This window comes from Fulmarus glacialis, unplaced genomic scaffold (assembly GCF_000690835.1).
Source record: "Fulmarus glacialis isolate BGI_N327 unplaced genomic scaffold, ASM69083v1 scaffold39353, whole genome shotgun sequence".
NCBI classification, from domain to species: Eukaryota; Metazoa; Chordata; class Aves; order Procellariiformes; family Procellariidae; genus Fulmarus; species Fulmarus glacialis.
Genome location: NW_009203063.1, coordinates 29,745 through 47,738, shown reverse-complemented (window position 1 = coordinate 47,738; position 17,994 = coordinate 29,745). Strand labels below are relative to the sequence as shown.

At 40.9% G+C, this 17,994-nt stretch overlaps 1 protein-coding gene across 1 annotated transcript in view; it reads left to right on the top strand.

Annotated features, from left to right (window-relative positions):
- ENPEP (glutamyl aminopeptidase (aminopeptidase A)) overlaps positions 1-17,994 on the top strand; it is a 36,566-nt gene that overhangs the window by 3,974 nt on the left and 14,598 nt on the right. The window contains exons 2-8 of the mRNA XM_009574508.1: positions 1,918-2,059; positions 4,665-4,796; positions 9,113-9,233; positions 11,352-11,506; positions 12,135-12,248; positions 13,412-13,546; positions 17,760-17,825. Coding sequence (XP_009572803.1) covers positions 1,918-2,059; positions 4,665-4,796; positions 9,113-9,233; positions 11,352-11,506; positions 12,135-12,248; positions 13,412-13,546; positions 17,760-17,825 — 865 coding nt within the window. The remainder of the gene's footprint in view (positions 1-1,917; positions 2,060-4,664; positions 4,797-9,112; positions 9,234-11,351; positions 11,507-12,134; positions 12,249-13,411; positions 13,547-17,759; positions 17,826-17,994) is intronic.

Here is a 17,994-nt window from a genome sequence, read left to right as displayed (position 1 = left end):
GGAAAGACTAGGAGAAAAATGCTTTAATTAACTCAAGGGGAGGGGTGTTTGCACTAACCCCATGTGCTTTGGGGAAACAAAAAAAGGGGAAATTCATCATGGCTCTAAATGCAGCACTGTTTTATTTTGGGAACAACAGCTGGATACAGTCTCAGCCAGATCTTCACTTCTTATTACTATGATATTTACAACTATCACCTCTAGTTCACATTTAAAAGTCTGGACATCAACAGCAAGTAGAAGGACAGAAGCCACCAAACAGTGAACAAAAACTTATCTAAAAACTACATTATACTATTTGAAAGGAAATTACATTTCATGTTTCTAGTGCCACTTCTATGCATGCCATAGCCTGGAGTTCTCATCATCTACCCCATAGAAATGGTAGTGCTAAAGTTTTGCACTGCTGATGTCTGTCTGCCTGCACAAATATATGAGGATAGATGGATTATCACCTTATAAATCAACAGAGATATCACAGTGTTATCAGTCTGTAAGAACAAGATATAAATATGTCAAAATATATAGCCAATTTTTTAAGCAATAGCTGTGAAGTATTGCCCCGGGGACTTGAAGTTAACTTAATTGTGAAAAAGCTTTCAGATCCTTCAAAAAGTAGTGTGTGACATCAAACAATTTACCAAGCAAAAGAAACTCTATTGAGCCTGAAGTTATGTTAAGGTGAATGTTCATTGTGCTTTCTACCCATGAACTTTTGAGTTACTATTCCAATGAACATGACTGGTAAGAACCCAGATGTATTACCTCCATCAGGCTTGTAAAGGACCCTTGCTGCTACAGGTTCCTAATGACCAGTTTAGTATTTAACAGTCACAGGGAAATGCCAAGGGCAACAGAAATACTGAAAAAGTGGTTGTCAAGTGAGCTTGTAGCATTGCTGCAGATCCGTAATTTATGATGTAAACTTTTAATTACTTTTTGGAAAGAAAAACTACCTTAATATAGTTGGAGCAGCTGTAGAAGTGCTGTCAGAAAATGCTCAACATTCCAGATTAATTGAAGAAGCATCTGTGATCCCTTTCACCATCAATCACTGGAGAATATGCTCTGCCACTGTATGGTTCCTTAATGGGGGAGCCCAATGTCACTGTGAGAAGCAAGCACACGATATGAACGTTCACAACCTTCACCATATTTTTTTATGTGACTCCTATTGTCCAGCTCCTCCAGTTGTTTTTGCATAGCTGAGATGACTTTCTAGACCCCCCAACATGGCTAGCATAGCATCAGTTATGTACTAGGATGTTCACCTGAATTTTCCATGCTTTCTCCAGCAGTTTCATTAATGGAGTCAGGGGAGCGTAACAGCGCCAGCAGAAAACTGTACGTGGTAACTGCAGAAAAAGAAACACATAAACAGGATGAGATTTTAGGGGCACTTACACAATTCCAAGGTGTCTTCTCAGGAGATGTTCAAGACTCCAAAGTCAAGATATGCTCTAGTGGGTAAACAACACATGGAGTGACTTAAGTAAACATCCCTATACCAGGACCTTAATTTCGTTTCAGATAATACCATCGGTAGTTTATTTTAGACACAAAAATTAATGGGAAAGCTCATCAGGAAGGTGAGTAAAATTTTTACCATCCGTGAGGGATCATTCATATCTTATTGCCTGGCTCCTAAAAATATTTGATGAGAAGCAATTGGCTTTAACTTTTGCTCTGAAACCTAGAGGATGTTGATGACAGACTTTGAGGTATACATATTACGCATGCCTATACAATGTCAGCTTGTGCATTTCTGATGTCACCTACTTTTATAAATGGACAAGTACACATAAATATTTGTACTTGACTTTAGTTTGAAAAATTGCTTAAAAATTATGCTTAGAAATTGCAGATAAGATTTTAAAAATACATAATGAAGGCTTGCCAATGTATTGTTTGTTTAAGGAGCATTGCAGCTACTGATCATGAGCCAACAGATGCACGGAAATCATTTCCTTGCTTTGACGAGCCCAACAAAAAGGCAACTTACAACATATCTATCATCCATCAAGATGCGTACCAAGCACTTTCAAACATGCCGGAACAGGTATGTATTTCTCAGCTCTGCTGCCTAAGTGGAATGGTTCTGTAAAGCCACTGGAAAGGTAGCATGGATCGCAAGGTCCTTGTGCATTCACAGACTCTACGACCCAGAGACTGTAAAGCTAATGGTTAATAAGTATTCCATAAAACAGGACTGGTTGGTTGGTTAGGACTCCCAGTGGTCCACCAGCACACAACATGGCTATACAGAGCCAAATCCAAAGCAGAAATGAAACGTCTCTTCTGTCTTTAGCTAGCTAGCCCTCTATTCAGATATTCTAGATGAGCATCCCCTACTAACTAGAAATTGGTAATGGCAGGTTCTTCAGACAACCAGGTGGACTCTGAGAAAGAATACTCTGGAAGACAGCTGCTTCCCAGATGGGAAGTCTAAAATAATCACTGAAACTACATAACGTTCCAAAGCAAGGGTCTGCTGATCACAATCTAATGACAAAGGATCTGCTAGCAAGAAAGTCTAGGATTATTATTTTTAATAATACAGGATCTGAAATCCCACCTGTCAGTTCATGGGTGTGGACACTTGTCAATTCACCATGACTGTAATTTCCTAAATAATCTATTTCTGGACCTGGTGGGTCAAATTCCAAGTTTTGTACGAAATTCAATGGCATCAATTATCTAGCTCTGGGTCCTCTGGAAGTAGGTTGAATGGCTTTCAGCTGAGAGAGTTTCTTATGAATAGTTTAACTGAATGTGTAGTCCAATGTATAATTTCTAATGAGTATGTTCTGAAGTGGGAGATAAAGTGCCAAGATTTAAAAAAAAAAAGAAAAAAAAAAAGAGCTTCCAGCCTCCAGGCTGTTGACATTTGCATCTTCCCAATCAATCCCCCACCCAGAAAACAAAGGTCTGCTTTACTGTGTGCTGTTTTATTTAGAGTCCCTCAAACCTTAACTATCCCCTAGCAATGGAGCTGAGAGAACTATTATCAATCTGATACAGCTGCCTCCCAGATCCTTTCCAAATTTAAAGCTCTGACCTATTGTTATTAAAAATATTTCGATGACACCTAAAAGAACACCAGGCACTTTGATGAACAACACATGAAAGGAGAGTGTTTGCTGTACCTTTCCTCACAGACCTCAGATAAGGGACTGTACCAGCAAGGAAGGTAAAGGGATGAGACTAGATGCTATCAAGATTTAGTGGGTTTTGAGATTTACTTTACACCTTTACACATGGACCTTGCCTCTAGTACAGACATACCAAAATAAGCTTTCAAAGGGCTAGCTACCGCTTGATAATTAATTTGCTAAAATCCAAGTACAGGCAGGGAAATGTAGATTATGCTGGGTTCATACTCAGCTTTGACTAAGGGATGATAGCAGGGCATTTTTTCATCTGGTGTGCTCACAAGGTCAGTAACTCTGTTCTTAGTAGTGAAAGATATTTGGGAAATCTTTCCAACAGATGGAAATGTAATAGTTTGTAAATGCAAGGCATGTTGTGTGTCACATGTCCTGTAGTAGGTTTGGTGGTGTGGAGCTTTATAATCGACATGGCAAAATCAGCTCAGCAAAATCGGAAACTTGTACATTTCATTTGCATTTTTCACTGCAGTAAATTTTTTTTTAGGTTTTTTTCACTGAAGTTCTGACTTTGTTGAAAGAACAAAAGATATCAAAATAGAGTCAAAATGAGTCAAATAATGGAAAAGTAGATTGCTAATATCTCTGTGAAAAGGGGCTTGTGAATATATCTGTGAAAAGGTTTTTTTGCTCATGGAATCATATTACCTGTAACATTCACTATCTGTGCTTTATTTATATTGTATTTATAACAAAAAAATCTCATGAAGTATTGTAGCTCTAGTAGAAGGTTAGTGACTTTTATATGCTGTTTGCTTTTGTCTTATTTAAGTTAGTCATACAGTCAGAAGCATAAAAAATTATCAGACAGGCAATAGCAGATAATGAATAGGAGAAATACATATTTAGAGGATGAATCACATACAACAGGTTGCAGGTTTGGTCATATAGTTCAGCTGAGACTTAAGGACATTTGGGAAAATCTGGAATGGTTTTTAATTGGTTTACAAAATAAAAACTATGATCAGTACTAAACCTTTAAACAACCCACCAATTAGCAGTGCTAATTTGTATCTGAATGAGTTCAGGATAGATTCATTAGACTGGTCTTTATCCTAAGTAGCATCTCTGCAATCCCTGACCCCTACATGATGCATGTATTTGAGAGAGGAGAGAATCCAGTCTCTTCCCTGATCTGTCCAAAGTGATGTTATTTTATGCAACTATTTCAAGAACAAAACACACTAGCATACACTGGAAAACTCCTGTTGGCAAAATTCCTGTGCGTGTGAATGATTTCAAATCCTTGATGCAAAACTGGAACCAGGTAAACTTATTCAGTGCAGAAAAGCAAAGTCCCATTTTGTGTATTGCAGTATTGCAGAAAAAACATTTTGTCTGTTCTCCTGCCATCAGCAATGGGATTCTAGAAGAGGTGAACCTGGAGAGGTGATTTATCACTCCTATGTAGTTGCAGCCTTCGTAGAAATATTGTACCCTCCTCTGCATGTGTTTGCAATTCCAAAAATCAAATTAATTATTTTTCCATTTTTGCAGCACACTGAAAATCTGGGCAATGGCTGGACTCGGACAACTTTTAAGAAGTCAGTTCCCATGAGCACTTACTTGGTATGCTTTGCGGTGCACCAGTTCCACTGGGTAGAGAGAATGTCCGCTAGTGGAAAACCTGTAAGTCCTGTTGCAGCCTGAACATGGTTCAGATGACAGATGTATTGTGATTTGCATTTACAAAAAATTAATAATCTCTTTTTATAAGACAAACAGGAACATATTTTTCCCTTTCCTATAGCCTTTTTTATGCAGCCTAATTTTATCAGATTAGGCGTTCACAGTGGTCCCTCTGACCTTGACTACATACAGTGTTTTGCAGTCCTTCCCTGTCTCCCATCTTGGTGAGATCCCATTCAGTACCTCCCATACAGGCACAGGGGTGAGGAAGAAGCACTATTTCTTCAACCTCACCCCTGACTTGAAGCCCAGAGTCTAAGGGAACGTACAAGTCCAGGAGTACAAAAGATTCACAGGCCATGGATACAAATACTTTACAGTTTTCTGTGGGTTAAAAGGTGTGAATCTATGCACTTGATGTCTTCCTATTTACAGTCATGGAGACATAGGACTACAATGCTCTGTGCCATTATGTATTGGCTCTAATATTTTTTATTTTACAACAGTGGCTAAAGGCAACTGCCCAGTGTAAGTTCTTTACAAATAAGTATAGAGATGATAGTGCCTGCCTAAGTAGCTGGATATTTGGTAAGTGCCCTAAAGAAGTGAGTATGTCTGAATCTGAATCCATAAAATTAAAATATCTTGTTTATGTAGATGCAACAGACAGTCCAATCCAATTCTCACTTAGATTCAAAGGTGCAGCTGATCAGGCGTAAGGAGATCACAAGACATTACGCTGAATCACAACCTGAAAGCCCAAATACAATTTGCCCGTCAACATAAACTCCTCATTTAGCCTAAACCTAGTCTGGGATGCTCAACCCACTGTTAATTATTTACTGGTTTACATCCTTTTTACATCTGAGACAGAGGATGACCCCAGAGCTGTATGCTGTTGCTGCTTCCCCTTCCTCTCCCCTTAGGGGTGTAACACATGGTCTTGCAGTTCAGCCGAGCTGGCAGTGCTTTCCTCCTCTTCTGGAGGCAGTGACACCAATCGACAGGGAATCTAGAGCAAAGCCCCAGCCAGACGACTGTTCCCCTAGCAAGTAAGCTCTTCCTGAGTTTCTCTATCTGAAAAAGCTCGGCAAATCCTTCCCTACTTAAGGCTGTCCACTGATGTGAAAATCTGCCTTGTATAAATCTCCAAAGTGCTGATCCAGTTCTTAGCAAAGACTTCCTGGCACAGCACTGTGCTGAGGTCTCCCTCCTTTATGTGCTCACTAGCATCATGCTGTACGCTTATATTATTTCTTGACAAATAACTAAGGCTAAATTACACTTAGCCAAGCAAATGGAGCCTGGTTTGAGATAGCGATGCAATATTCTTACATCCTTGCTGTTTGGCTGAGTAATTTGCAAAACAGGAGAACGTTTTAGGCCACCCAACCACACAACTTTTTTAACCAGATGCTCTTCTGCACGCTGCTCCATTCATTATCAGGGACAGGACTTTGGTTATTTGGCCTTGATAGATATTCTCTAGAGTTTAGTTATTTTAAGAATCAGAATTTGTACAGCTTTTTGTAGAACATAGTGCTGTAGAAAAAAAAAAGTGCTGAAGACGTACGTAGAACTCTTTATTTTCTAGATGCAAAATTTAACATTCTTTACTTGTCCATGCCACGCTCCAGAACAGGCTGACTCCTGTTCTTACCTCTGCCATCAGAGTGGTTCCAAAGAATGTTTATCAATATGGTGATAGGCGCTTTATATGTATAAATACAAATATATATATATAGAACATTCCATAGTTTGCTGTATAAATTGCTGGCAGTAAATCCTTCATCCAACAGAAAGTATCCATGTGATCCATATATTGCATTCATAAACAACAGCAACAGCATACAGCTCACATGACACAGTAAATTATTTTAAAACTGCCGTTTGCTCTGAAAACTGTTGCCCTAATGGAATCAACGGTGGGAAATGTGCTTGCAGCTGGAAATGATGTTCCTGAGCTGATCACCTGTCAGGTACCAAGTGTCTGGTTTGGAAAATCACAGAGGAGATTATACAATTGAAATCCAAAGTCAGTTCTAGTGCGTGCTGAAGGTTTTGGAAACCATTAATATGGATCAGCTAGGGGACCGAAGACTGCTAAATTGGGTAAAGAGCTTACTGAAGTGGAAATTGCAGATTGTAATTGCAAACTGACCCTGAGGGAAATCCCCTGGCTGGAATGGATTCCCAATTGAATTTCATAAGCTTTTTTTGGTTTTGTTTTTTCATTCCAGCTTTATTTCTGACCGCTTTCCCATCCTCCCCTCTCATTGGAGGAAGTGTAATTTCATGGTATTGAAATCAATGTGTTGGCAGGCTCCAAGAGGGCTCTAGAACAGGCCAGCTCCTTTGCTCAGTTTGGACCCTAAATTCCTGGCTGAATGCAGGACTGGGGAGTAAACAAGCCACGCCAACGCAGCAGAAGAATATGGCCCATTCATAAGGGATGCAGAGCCTGCAAAATGAGATGGGTTGGTTTTCCCAAAGCCAGAAACGTCACTCTGTATGAAGATCTCTTACTTTCCACATTAGAGATTTTGGAGGACAGTGAAGAGAACAGCCTACAGCTCCTGATAGTGGACACTGCAGCACTATTTCTCTGCGTCGTGGTGGTTTAACCTCAGCCGGCCACTAAGCACCATACAGGCACTCACTCACTCCCCCTCAGAGGGATGGGGGAGAGAATCAGAAGGGTAAAAGTGAGAAAACTCGTGGGTTGAGATCAAGACAGTTTAATAGGGAAAGCAAAAGCTGCGCACGCAAGCAAAGCAAAACAAGGAATTCATTCACTACCTCCCATCAGCAGGCAGGTGTTCAGCCATCCCCAGGAAAGCCGGGCTGCATCATGTGTAACGCTTACTTGGGAAGACAAACGCCATCACTCCGAACATCCCCCCCTTCCTTCTTCTTTCCCCAGCTATATATGCTGAGCATGATGTCATATGGTATGGAATATCTCTTTGGTCAGGTAGTCTCCTTTGCGTCAGGTGGGGCCAGCTTCCCCAGCCGTGTCCCCTCCCAGCTTCTTGTGCACCCCCAGCCTACTTGCTGGTGGGGTGGGGTGAGAAGCAGAAAAGACCTTGACTCTGTGTAAGCACTGCTCAGCAGTAACGAAAACATCCCTGAATTATCAATGCTGTTTCCAGCACAAATCCCAAACAGAGCCTCATACTAGCTACTGTGAAGAAAATTAACTCCATCCCAGCCCAAACCAGCACACTCTGCTCTGGGCCAGAGATCTGTGTGAGCTTTGGGACAAAGAGATTGCGGGAAAGATCCCCAAAAGACCTCATAAATTCTGAAGTCAAATTTTGTCTTCAAAATGTGGAGATAACATCCCAAAAAGCTTTTTCAAGCTGTAGGCTTCCTCATCATGGTTATGGGTGCCTCTAGTCCTCCAGGACTTGAGGTAATATTGCTTGACAGTAATAGCCGAAGCAGTCCCATGCACCAAGTCTCAGGGATGGAAAGGTCAGCACTCAGCACACCGTTTTTTGTGTTCAGGAAAAAAAGCATGCACAGATATGCAAAAGGAGCACAGAAATTATCACTTATTGCACACAGGGCTACCAGATGTGCCAGTTTTCCTGGACCTGCCTGGTGGGAAGAGAGACAGCTGATTTTTGCCTGGGATTTCCAGAGGCGCAGCAGCCCAGCAGACACCATAGCTGTGTGTCCTGGGCAAACAGCCACTCAGCCTGCATGGGCCAGCAGATCCAGGAAGAGTTACATATCTGGTAAAGGCACTATCTTCACAGGGTCTGAGATCTTCAAACTACAAGGACAAGAGGAAATTATGATTCTAGGTAGGAAAGGTAGGAAGAAATTGAAGAAAACAAGGTGCTATGGGCTTCAGACACATTTCAGGACAGATGTGCTCCTAAAGATTGGTCTGATGGGATCAGTCCAGATCAATGAACTGCTCAGAACAAGTGGATTCCCTTTGGTTGTGCTTGCCTAGGCTTCCTTCTTGACATAACCAAGCCTTGGGGAAGGAGGGACTAGTATGCACCCAGGCCCTGCTCCAAGCTTGACCACTGCAAGCTTCTGGACATGGTTCTTGCCTCTTTTACAATTTAGACATATTGTGGAAAGTGTGCACAGATTATGCTGACTTGGTCTTTCTTATGCACAACATTTGAAAAGCTTCATTGAATAAATGTGTTAGGGAACAGAATTCAGTGTTCAGGCCAGTCTTTTAGAGAAAACCTGCAGTGTTGTAAGTATGTATGTTAAATGACTTCTCAATGCTTGCTGCGTTCTAATTTCTTTTAACTGAAGACTGTTCTAATTGTCTCTGTATTTTACAGCTGAGAGTTTACGCCCAGCCACTGCAAATACACACGGCAGGATATGCAGCAAATGTAACAAAAATTGTATTTGACTTCTTTGAAGAGTACTTTAATTTGAGCTATTCTCTTCCAAAACTAGGTGATTATTAATACTTATGTTTTTCATTTTGTTAATTCACTGTCATGGTTATGTTTCTCCTACAGGTCTCTGTGCTTTGGTGGAAAACAGAGCATGAAAGCATTTGGTTGCTAACTGCTGATATTATGTCAGGATGTTTAAAAACTGTACCCATGTAGTTCAAGATGTTCTTAAATGTCATGAGAGAGGGTTGGTCTCAGTAACAGTTAGTTACCAGTTCTTCCGAAGCACTGGTCCTGGCATGGTTATTTTAAAGTGTCTTGAGGAAAATCAGGGGAAGCATTGGTGTCATCAGCAAAGGAACATCATGAGCTAAAATAGAGCCAGAACAAGTTTGAGAAAAACATGTACCACTTCCATGGGAACTTCTGGACAAAAGTCAGCAGTGAGATAAGTGAAGATGTAAACTGCCAGAGAGTATACTCATACTATTTATTAACTTCAGTGCAAAGTGGGTGTGTATCCAGGTCTTAGAAAGATGAATGTGGTCCAGCATATAATTTGTAGTTTCTTCTGCTGGGCTAAATAAAGACCCAGAGCTAAACAAGAGTGGCATGCTATCAAATTTTGCCCATGGTTACAAAATAAGCAAAGAAAAAGTAATGCAGTTGGACATCCTTTAGCTTGGGCTATCTGGACTCTAGATCTGATTTGCAGAGTTTGAACTAATAAAGTTGGGAGTTTTTGAAATGCCCCCTCCTAAGACCTCCAAAGAGGTAATTCAGTTAGGTTCATGAACTAAAAAGCATGGAAAAACTACAAACAAGTTAAGGCAATGTAATGGGGAAAAAAAACCCAGAACTTTGAAGATGATTAACAATGCTATGCAAAGCTTTTATTGGCTATTCATACATGTATCTATCAGGCTAACCTGTATTACTTTAACAACAGATTTTTAGCTCCTCCTTTCAAAACATCATCTGGGTTTACTGTAAATATCTGTTTGCATTTCAATTGAATTAGGGAAACCAGTACGGTATGTTGTTCTTTTGCACACTCATCCCCACTAATAATTGGGATTATATCTCACCTATGCTTCATATTCAAACTTTCATTTCCATAAAAGCCTCATGATTTTGCCATGTCCAGGTAAGGATAGGGGCCTGTCTGCACTATAGGGTGGACTGGTAACCCCAGGTCAGCAGTATCAGAGGGTAGATGCTCTTGTAGATTTTATACTGTTTTTCTCAGAATGTCTATTTGTTGGATCACAAATCTTGACTTACTATGTTGTTCCCTCTTTATTAGAAGTCACCTAGATCAAACCTGATGAATCAAATATGTTTCTGCATAATGGTTTATTTAAATATTGTATTTCACATTGATTTATGGCTTCTGGCATTGCAATTCTTGTGATCCTCATTTTGACTGTCAGTGAAGCCCTTGCCGTACTATCAGCTCTGATTCTGTAATCAAGTTGTTTAAATTAAAATAAATAATTCCTATCTTCTCCTAGGGTAGAGTGAGACTTGTTTGTTCTATTCAGTTTTAAATCCATCTGTACTTTTTCACTAACACACATAGAAAGGCTGTGGTCATTATTTGCAGAAGAAAACGCCAGTCTGATTGAGTCCGCAATTCTCATTTAAACCTGTATTGATTACTGACCATAAATGAGTGACACCCACAGATTGCCAGGAGTAGAAGCAGATGTTGTTCACTGCATGGGGGATTTACTTCAGTTAACATGTCAATAAATATTTTTAATACAACAGGGTGATAAACAATGACATGCCTCATTATGCTACAGATAGACAGTTTCAGGAGGTTTACTGCCTACAGCACATCCGCAGACAATACTATTAATTTCTGGAGCCAAAATTAAGTAATGTATGATACACATGCTCCCAGGAGGTGGCATAGCATCACCTCACAGGACAGATCCTCAGCTAGTGCAACTGATCCTAGCTCTGTTAATCTCAGCAGAGCCAGGGCGCTTGCTATCAGCTGCTGTAGGCCAGTCCCCTGCTTCTTAAACCCAGGTTATAGACTGCAGTCCACAGCAGCAAGCCAGAAACACAAATGGTAAGCAAAACAGGCTGTGAATATGCAGAAAAAGGACAAGCTAAATGGCTTAAAGGATACAGTGGTAATCATGTTCTCTTTCTTTCAATGTAGATGAAATAGCTATTCCAGATTTCGGGACAGGTGCTATGGAGAACTGGGGGCTGATCACATACAGAGAAACAAACCTGCTGTATGATCCCAACGAGTCGGCCACTTCTAACAAACAGAGAGTAGCTGCTGTGGTAGCCCATGAGCTCGTTCATCAGGTACATTTTAGGACACGATTCATTTTTACGGTGCTTCAAATGTGCAGTTGCAACATTTTAATCTTGAAAATAGTCATTAACTCTTTCTCGGGATCTTCTACGTGTGCTCACAATTCGATTGCAAAATACCGTGTTAAACCAGTTCCATGTTAGAGCTTTAAAGTACCATAACTACTGCCTTTGAATTTTTCTCAGTAAGTTAGATGCTTGGGTCCAGACTATGAGCCAGTTTATGAAAATCTGTCTGAAATGTCTTAAAGGAACTGATTTGCATGTGCAGATGTCTCTTTTGGGCAAGCAAATAGGGACAACTATATACTGTGGAGGCTGTCTGAAAACATATCCTTACAAGCACAAATCATCAAATCAAGAGGAAGAAACTAAAAATATTTTCAGTGGCACATGAATCATTAGCAATCTCCCCAGTAATATGTAATTTTATAATAAAAGTGATGTTTTAACACAAGGCGAGGCCTGAATTCCTATTTAAACCCCAGAATTACGATAATTTTCATCTGGCAACAGGAAGAAACGTGAACAAATGGATGTTCTATGTGGAGATGTGAGATACTGAAATGTACATTTACTATTTAGCTAACACTGCATCTTTCAATGTTTATAATTGTAGTGGTTTGGAAATATTGTGACCATGGACTGGTGGGATGACTTGTGGTTAAATGAAGGATTTGCCAGTTATTTTGAGTTCCTGGGAGTAAATGCTGCAGAACCAGATTGGCAAATGGTAATTATTTCTGTCTTGTGGAGGGTTGGCAGGGCTGGGGGGAGCATTTTGGAAGGGAGTAAAAATTAAACAAGGACGATGAAGTCTTAAAGTATATTTATAGAAAACGAACATAGTGCAGTGCAACATAAATAAAAAGTTGGTTTAAGCTTTTTCCACCTACCTATGTCATGGTCTGAAACTAGTCAAAATAAACTTTGTAAAGTTTTAGTCTGCAGGGAAGAGTCATTCTTTTTTAACAAGTGAGTCAAGTGTTTGGTTATTAATATGGCAAATAATACCTACGTGGATTCTGGACAGAGCCTTAGCAATTTTGCAAGGTTGTTTAAAGGTCTAACTTTGGAAGATGGAGATTCCCCTTTATTTATTTAGTTGGGCTGTAATGTCTCATCACGGAACTTGTCCTAGGATCATTATCCGACCTGGTGAGGGTTGGGAACCTGGGCCTGTCTCCACAGCTTGGGCTATTTGTCAAGGAAAATATCAGATCCCCCATTCAGCTGCTGCCAGCGTTTTAAGTGTCATTTCAAATGTTCCAACTCAGACAATATCTACTCCGCACAGCGCAAAAATAGGTAGTGATAGTGGATGGCCCACAGTGCTAACTGTGCAGCAAAACAAACTCCAGTCACTTTAAGGGGTTGCAGACAAAGAGGGTAGCCTTAAATATGTATTATACTCTGAGGAATTCTAACAGTGTGTGAATAAAGGGAGGTTTCTTGCTCTCTCGTTCCTCCCCTCCCAAACAGATATGATGGTGCATAGCATGCATATTTCCCCCAGCTGTCCAGGTGTAATGAGATTCTGGCTACTAGAAAATATATAACATATGCCAGTGGAAGGAAGCGGGTTTTGCATAGGTTGAGCCCATTGTCAAAATCTACTAGCCCCTGAGCCTAGTGACTTTAGAGGCAGGCAGTGCCTACTCGGTGCTTCCCCTGCCTGCCTCCCTGCTCCCCAATTTATCTTAGTTAAGGAAAAAATCTATCCCTCCCCTCTCAGACGTAAAGTAAGAGTTTGCAAGTCCTTCTTTAGAGGAGGTGAAATTTCATTCCATTTCCAACTGCCTCGCCCTAGAGAAGCTGCAGCTCAAGCTACTTATTTTGTGAAGTTAGTTGTATAGTCCTGCCTTTGTTTCTATTCTAACATCTTCTCTTTCTCAGCTTGAACAGGTTTTAGTTGATGATGTGCTTCCTGTAATGAAGGAGGACTCTTTGCTGTCTTCCCACCCAATTGTGGTCGACGTGTCATCTCCAGCTGAAATCACCTCTGTGTTTGACGGGATATCCTACAGTAAGGTAGGATACCCTCTTGTTGTGACTTTGGATGCAAAGAAAGTAGAGGCTTGGGAGAGGAGATAAAATTCGGGGGAGCTCGGCTGTGTCTGTGCAGATCTTTTGTCTGGGACATTCCCAACCGTTGTCAGTGATGATTTAGTCAAAAGCAACTGTGAGAGGAGCTGTGCAGCCAGAGCCTTGATCAGCCACTGTGTGCCATGCAAACCTGCTCACAGCATCCAGAGGTGCAGGGAAATCACAGTATCAGCAGCTTCTGCCATTAGAGTTGTAGGTGTTAAAATTATCCTAAACCAGATACAAAGCACATCCCTCATGTCCCAGGGTGCTGATGCAGCCCAGGTATGTCAAGCCTCATAATCTAATGCAAAGGCAGATGATGCAAGGGCAGATGTCCATGTGTCCTCTCTCTCACTTCCCCATTACACCTTTGGGGCAGTATAACTTCTATTTTCAGGAAGCAAGGCAGGGAAACAAACAGTGAAAATAGGAAAGTAACTTTTTGCCTCATGTTGCTCCCAGTATCCCAGCCACCGAAGAAGCCTTAGCAAAGGTGTGCTACAGCAGCCTCTACTGGCATTGGCCCTAAACTGGGAGTTACGTTAGCTCCACATTTCACTGAGGGTTGTGGAGCTCAGGACTGACTTGGAGTACAGTAGTCTGTAGCCCAGGAGGTGGTAGAGGACATCCCATTAGGTATTTGACAATTTTTTACTCATCCTGGGGCTGTCCCTGTCAGTGGTGGTGGGGACCTGTACCCATAAAGGCTCTCTCAGTAGCCAGCTGGAACTGACTGGAGGAATACCCTGGGTCTGTCTGAGTGGCAAGACGCCAGGATGCTGGCCATCCAACCGCTGTTGTGACTAGGGTGCACAGAGGCCTCTCTGAGCCCACGGCCTCTGGTAGTACTAGCTATGCGGGGCAGCAGCCAGGAGCTCAGCACTTGTGGAAAAGTGCTTTGAGGTCTGAGCATTAGAGACGCCAGCAGCCATGCTGAGGGTCACCACTTGATGTAGTCAGCAGGATCCAGGCTAGGAGACTGAAGCCGGCTCATCTCCCTCCATATCAGATATAGCCAAAACCATTTTGTTCTTAGACAACCCTTAGACATGGAACAAAGTGAGTATCTAACCAGGGAGTCCCTTGACTCAAGTGCCCTGACGACACTGTTGCTTCTAGTTATTTTTTTCAGTGCATTAAGAGACAAGTCTGAAGAAGCACAGGAGAAAACACCCCTGAGCCTCTTCCCTCTCACCCCCACATATGCCACCAAAGTGAGGAAGGAGCTGGGACTCTGCTCACTCTTGCCTCAACCAGCCATCTCCCATGTTGCTTCTGACCCTGACACGCCATGTTTGTGTTGACAGTTTCTTGTATGACTCTGTCAGTGTTTCCTATCTGATGCCATAACAAGTTTCCACTGAACATACAAAATCCATTATTATTAAATCCTGCTTGTTACTTTTCCTCCAAGCTCCCATTATCAGCTAAACATAAAGTATGTATTGCATTGACTTTAGCTTTAGCTGTGCTAGAGTCTGTAACTGTAGATATTACATTTATTAGCTAGACCTGATCCATCATTTCCATCAGTTTTCTGTTTTCAATTGTTAAATCCTCTATCCAACAATACAACTGGTATTTATTGCATCTTCAATGCCTCACAATCAAATCATAAACTGTGTGAAAACCTGCAATGTGTAACACTGTTCTTAAATCAAACTAAGAAAAGTCAAGAAACATACAGAGCTAAATCAAATACTCTGGACCAAAATGTATTTTAGTGGTGAGCTAAGCAAGAGACATACTTTTGCACGGTCTGAAAAAACAATGGAGAAAAAAAATGCTAGCTTTTACTCATCTCTTTGTGCCTAGATAATTGCTACATGAACTCATCTTTTTTTAAGCAAAAACACTTGTGGACTGGTCATTGTTTGGGAACAGTCTGCTTGCGATATAATTTGGCTTGGGATATAATTTGGCTTGAATGAGAAAACTTTCATGTAGATTTAGTTCAAATTACTGTTGGTATTTATATATAAATGCGTGACAAAATTAACTTGTTTCTTTTTGGCTTTATTTTGGTTCTCTTTTGCATTTTTCTTATAAAAACAAGCTCCTCGTGATAATATTCATCACTAAACAAATAAAGCATAATTTGGAATGCTCTCTGTTAGTTTTACCAGACCAATTACAGGGTTTATACAATCCTAAAACTCTTAACGAATTGCCTAAGGGTCTGTGGAGTCATTTCAGTGTATTCTGTAAGGGAACCTCTGACTGCTGTATGATCAGTAGGGCATTATGCGCCTAGGAAAGCTGTACTAGAGTAGAGCTGGTGACTACACAATTAATGTATATATTTTTTCTAATCTGCTCTGAAAAAGTAATTGCATCTCACCTCTTTTCCAGTGTAATCCTCTCTCTTAGTTTGAAAGATTCTATTAAAATAACAATGACATTTTTTGACTTTGGAGTTCAAACATGGATTACCTTTTCAGAAAACAGTTAGTTAAATAAGTTCTGCTAGAAATTTGCTCTTGGACCCCCACATTTTTGGAACCTCCTAGCTAAAGAAGTTTAGGATTAAATGTTCCACATTTCTGCCACATACAATCTTGTCATATACTTGGCAATTACTACAACTCTCTAGGAGAAGTTATGTGGGTGTTGATAAAAGACTCCCCCCCACATCCCCATCAGACAAGGTCAGCTATTCAAATCAAGGTCACTTTCCTGAACCTCCCCAAATAGTTGAAAGAAAGGAAAGTTATTAAAACACTGGAGTTCCTATAACCAGTGATTTCATTAGGATGAGTTTTTCTCAAATGCACTCCATCATGGACTAGAGAGGAATGACAAGAGTAGGGGGAAGAGACTGAAAAGCAGTAGTAGAAGATGCTAGGGACTAACTATACATTGCAATTAAAAGCAAAAAGAAATCTCTGCTGTTCCCAAGTGCATGCACAAGTGTGTATTTCTACTCTGACTTTTAATATAAATGGGAGGGGATGGTCTATGGGAGATGATATCAGATAAGAAGTGGCTGATGATAGACAGAGTTGAGGAACTGAGGTACCCTAGTGCATACACGTGGCCTTATGATCAACATTAATCATAAGCAGCCTTATGATTATCACTAATGGATATCTGTTCTAAATTTTACTGAATCGTTTTTTAACATATTTCATGGCAAATACATTAAATTACTGAATCAGAAAAGAGTCATCTGCTGACCACCTTGACCCTGCAACAATAGTCTGGAAAGCAGTTCGAGGCATATCTATTCAAACAGTCCCTCTGCCATGACTCGTGCAGTCAAGTTGTTATTCTCAGACACATAAATAGGGGAGGCAGGACTTACTGAGAATTCAGATAACATTCTTGTTTTCATGGGACAACTGGATTTTTAAACCATTCATAGCATTAGACTCTCAGCTGCCCTTTGATTTAGTTTGGAAAATGAAAACATGTTAATCCTAAAATCGTATTTTGCATTTTAGATTGGGTTTGCACTGCTTTTGTTTTTCATCATTTTGTGCCCACTCTGTTCTTTGTTCCACATGACTCTTCTACTTCTCTCTCCTGTCTTCCCTTTGTTTCTTTCTTCTTTCAAGGTCCTAGTTATTTTTTTTACTGTGACACCCAAATAACTTCTCTGATACCAATTCTACCCTGCTTCAGAGGCCAAAGCTCTTACACCAGTCCTCAGCAAAGGATTCATTCTGAATCTTGAGATGGCATCCCCAACATGTAAAGCCCCACACTTGTAGCATTTTGGGAGTTCCCTACCTGTTGAGCGTTCAGCAGAAGTCACTTCTTCTATCAGGCTGTGCTGCTGGACAGGACTAGTTCCCCAGCTGCCCTCATCCCTGTCCTATCCAAAGTGAAACAGGGACCCCCGCTCACACAAACCAGTAGAGCGGCAGGACAGTAACCCCCAGCAGCAGGGCTCGGGAGCCCTTCCGCTGGCACAACTGAACTTGGAAATGGGCATCTGATCACAGCTAAAGACCAACTTTCACATCCAGAATTAAGCTCTGACAGGCAGGCATGCCGTGCCACGAAGGAATTAGAAAAACCACTTCCTTAGTCAGATAGATGATATCTATTTTTGCCTTATAAAATATTAATTCACGTGTTGCTTTTTAGATGATCAGAAATCCAGTGTCAGAGCAGTGTGAAATGACCTTCTCCCCTTTCCCTTTGTCCTCAGGGTGCATCAATCCTCAGAATGCTTCGAGACTGGATTACACCAGACCTCTTCCAGAAAGGCTGTCAGGTAAGGGTGGCACTAAAACACACCAGAAATGCAGCCCATCCTCGTGTGACAGTGGCAAAGCCATTATTCAGAAAGTGAATATCAGAGATCCTGGTATTAGTACCATAATTATTTAATGCATTTCAGTACTGAGTGGACAACATCAAAGGGAAGAAGTTCCACGCTCCCA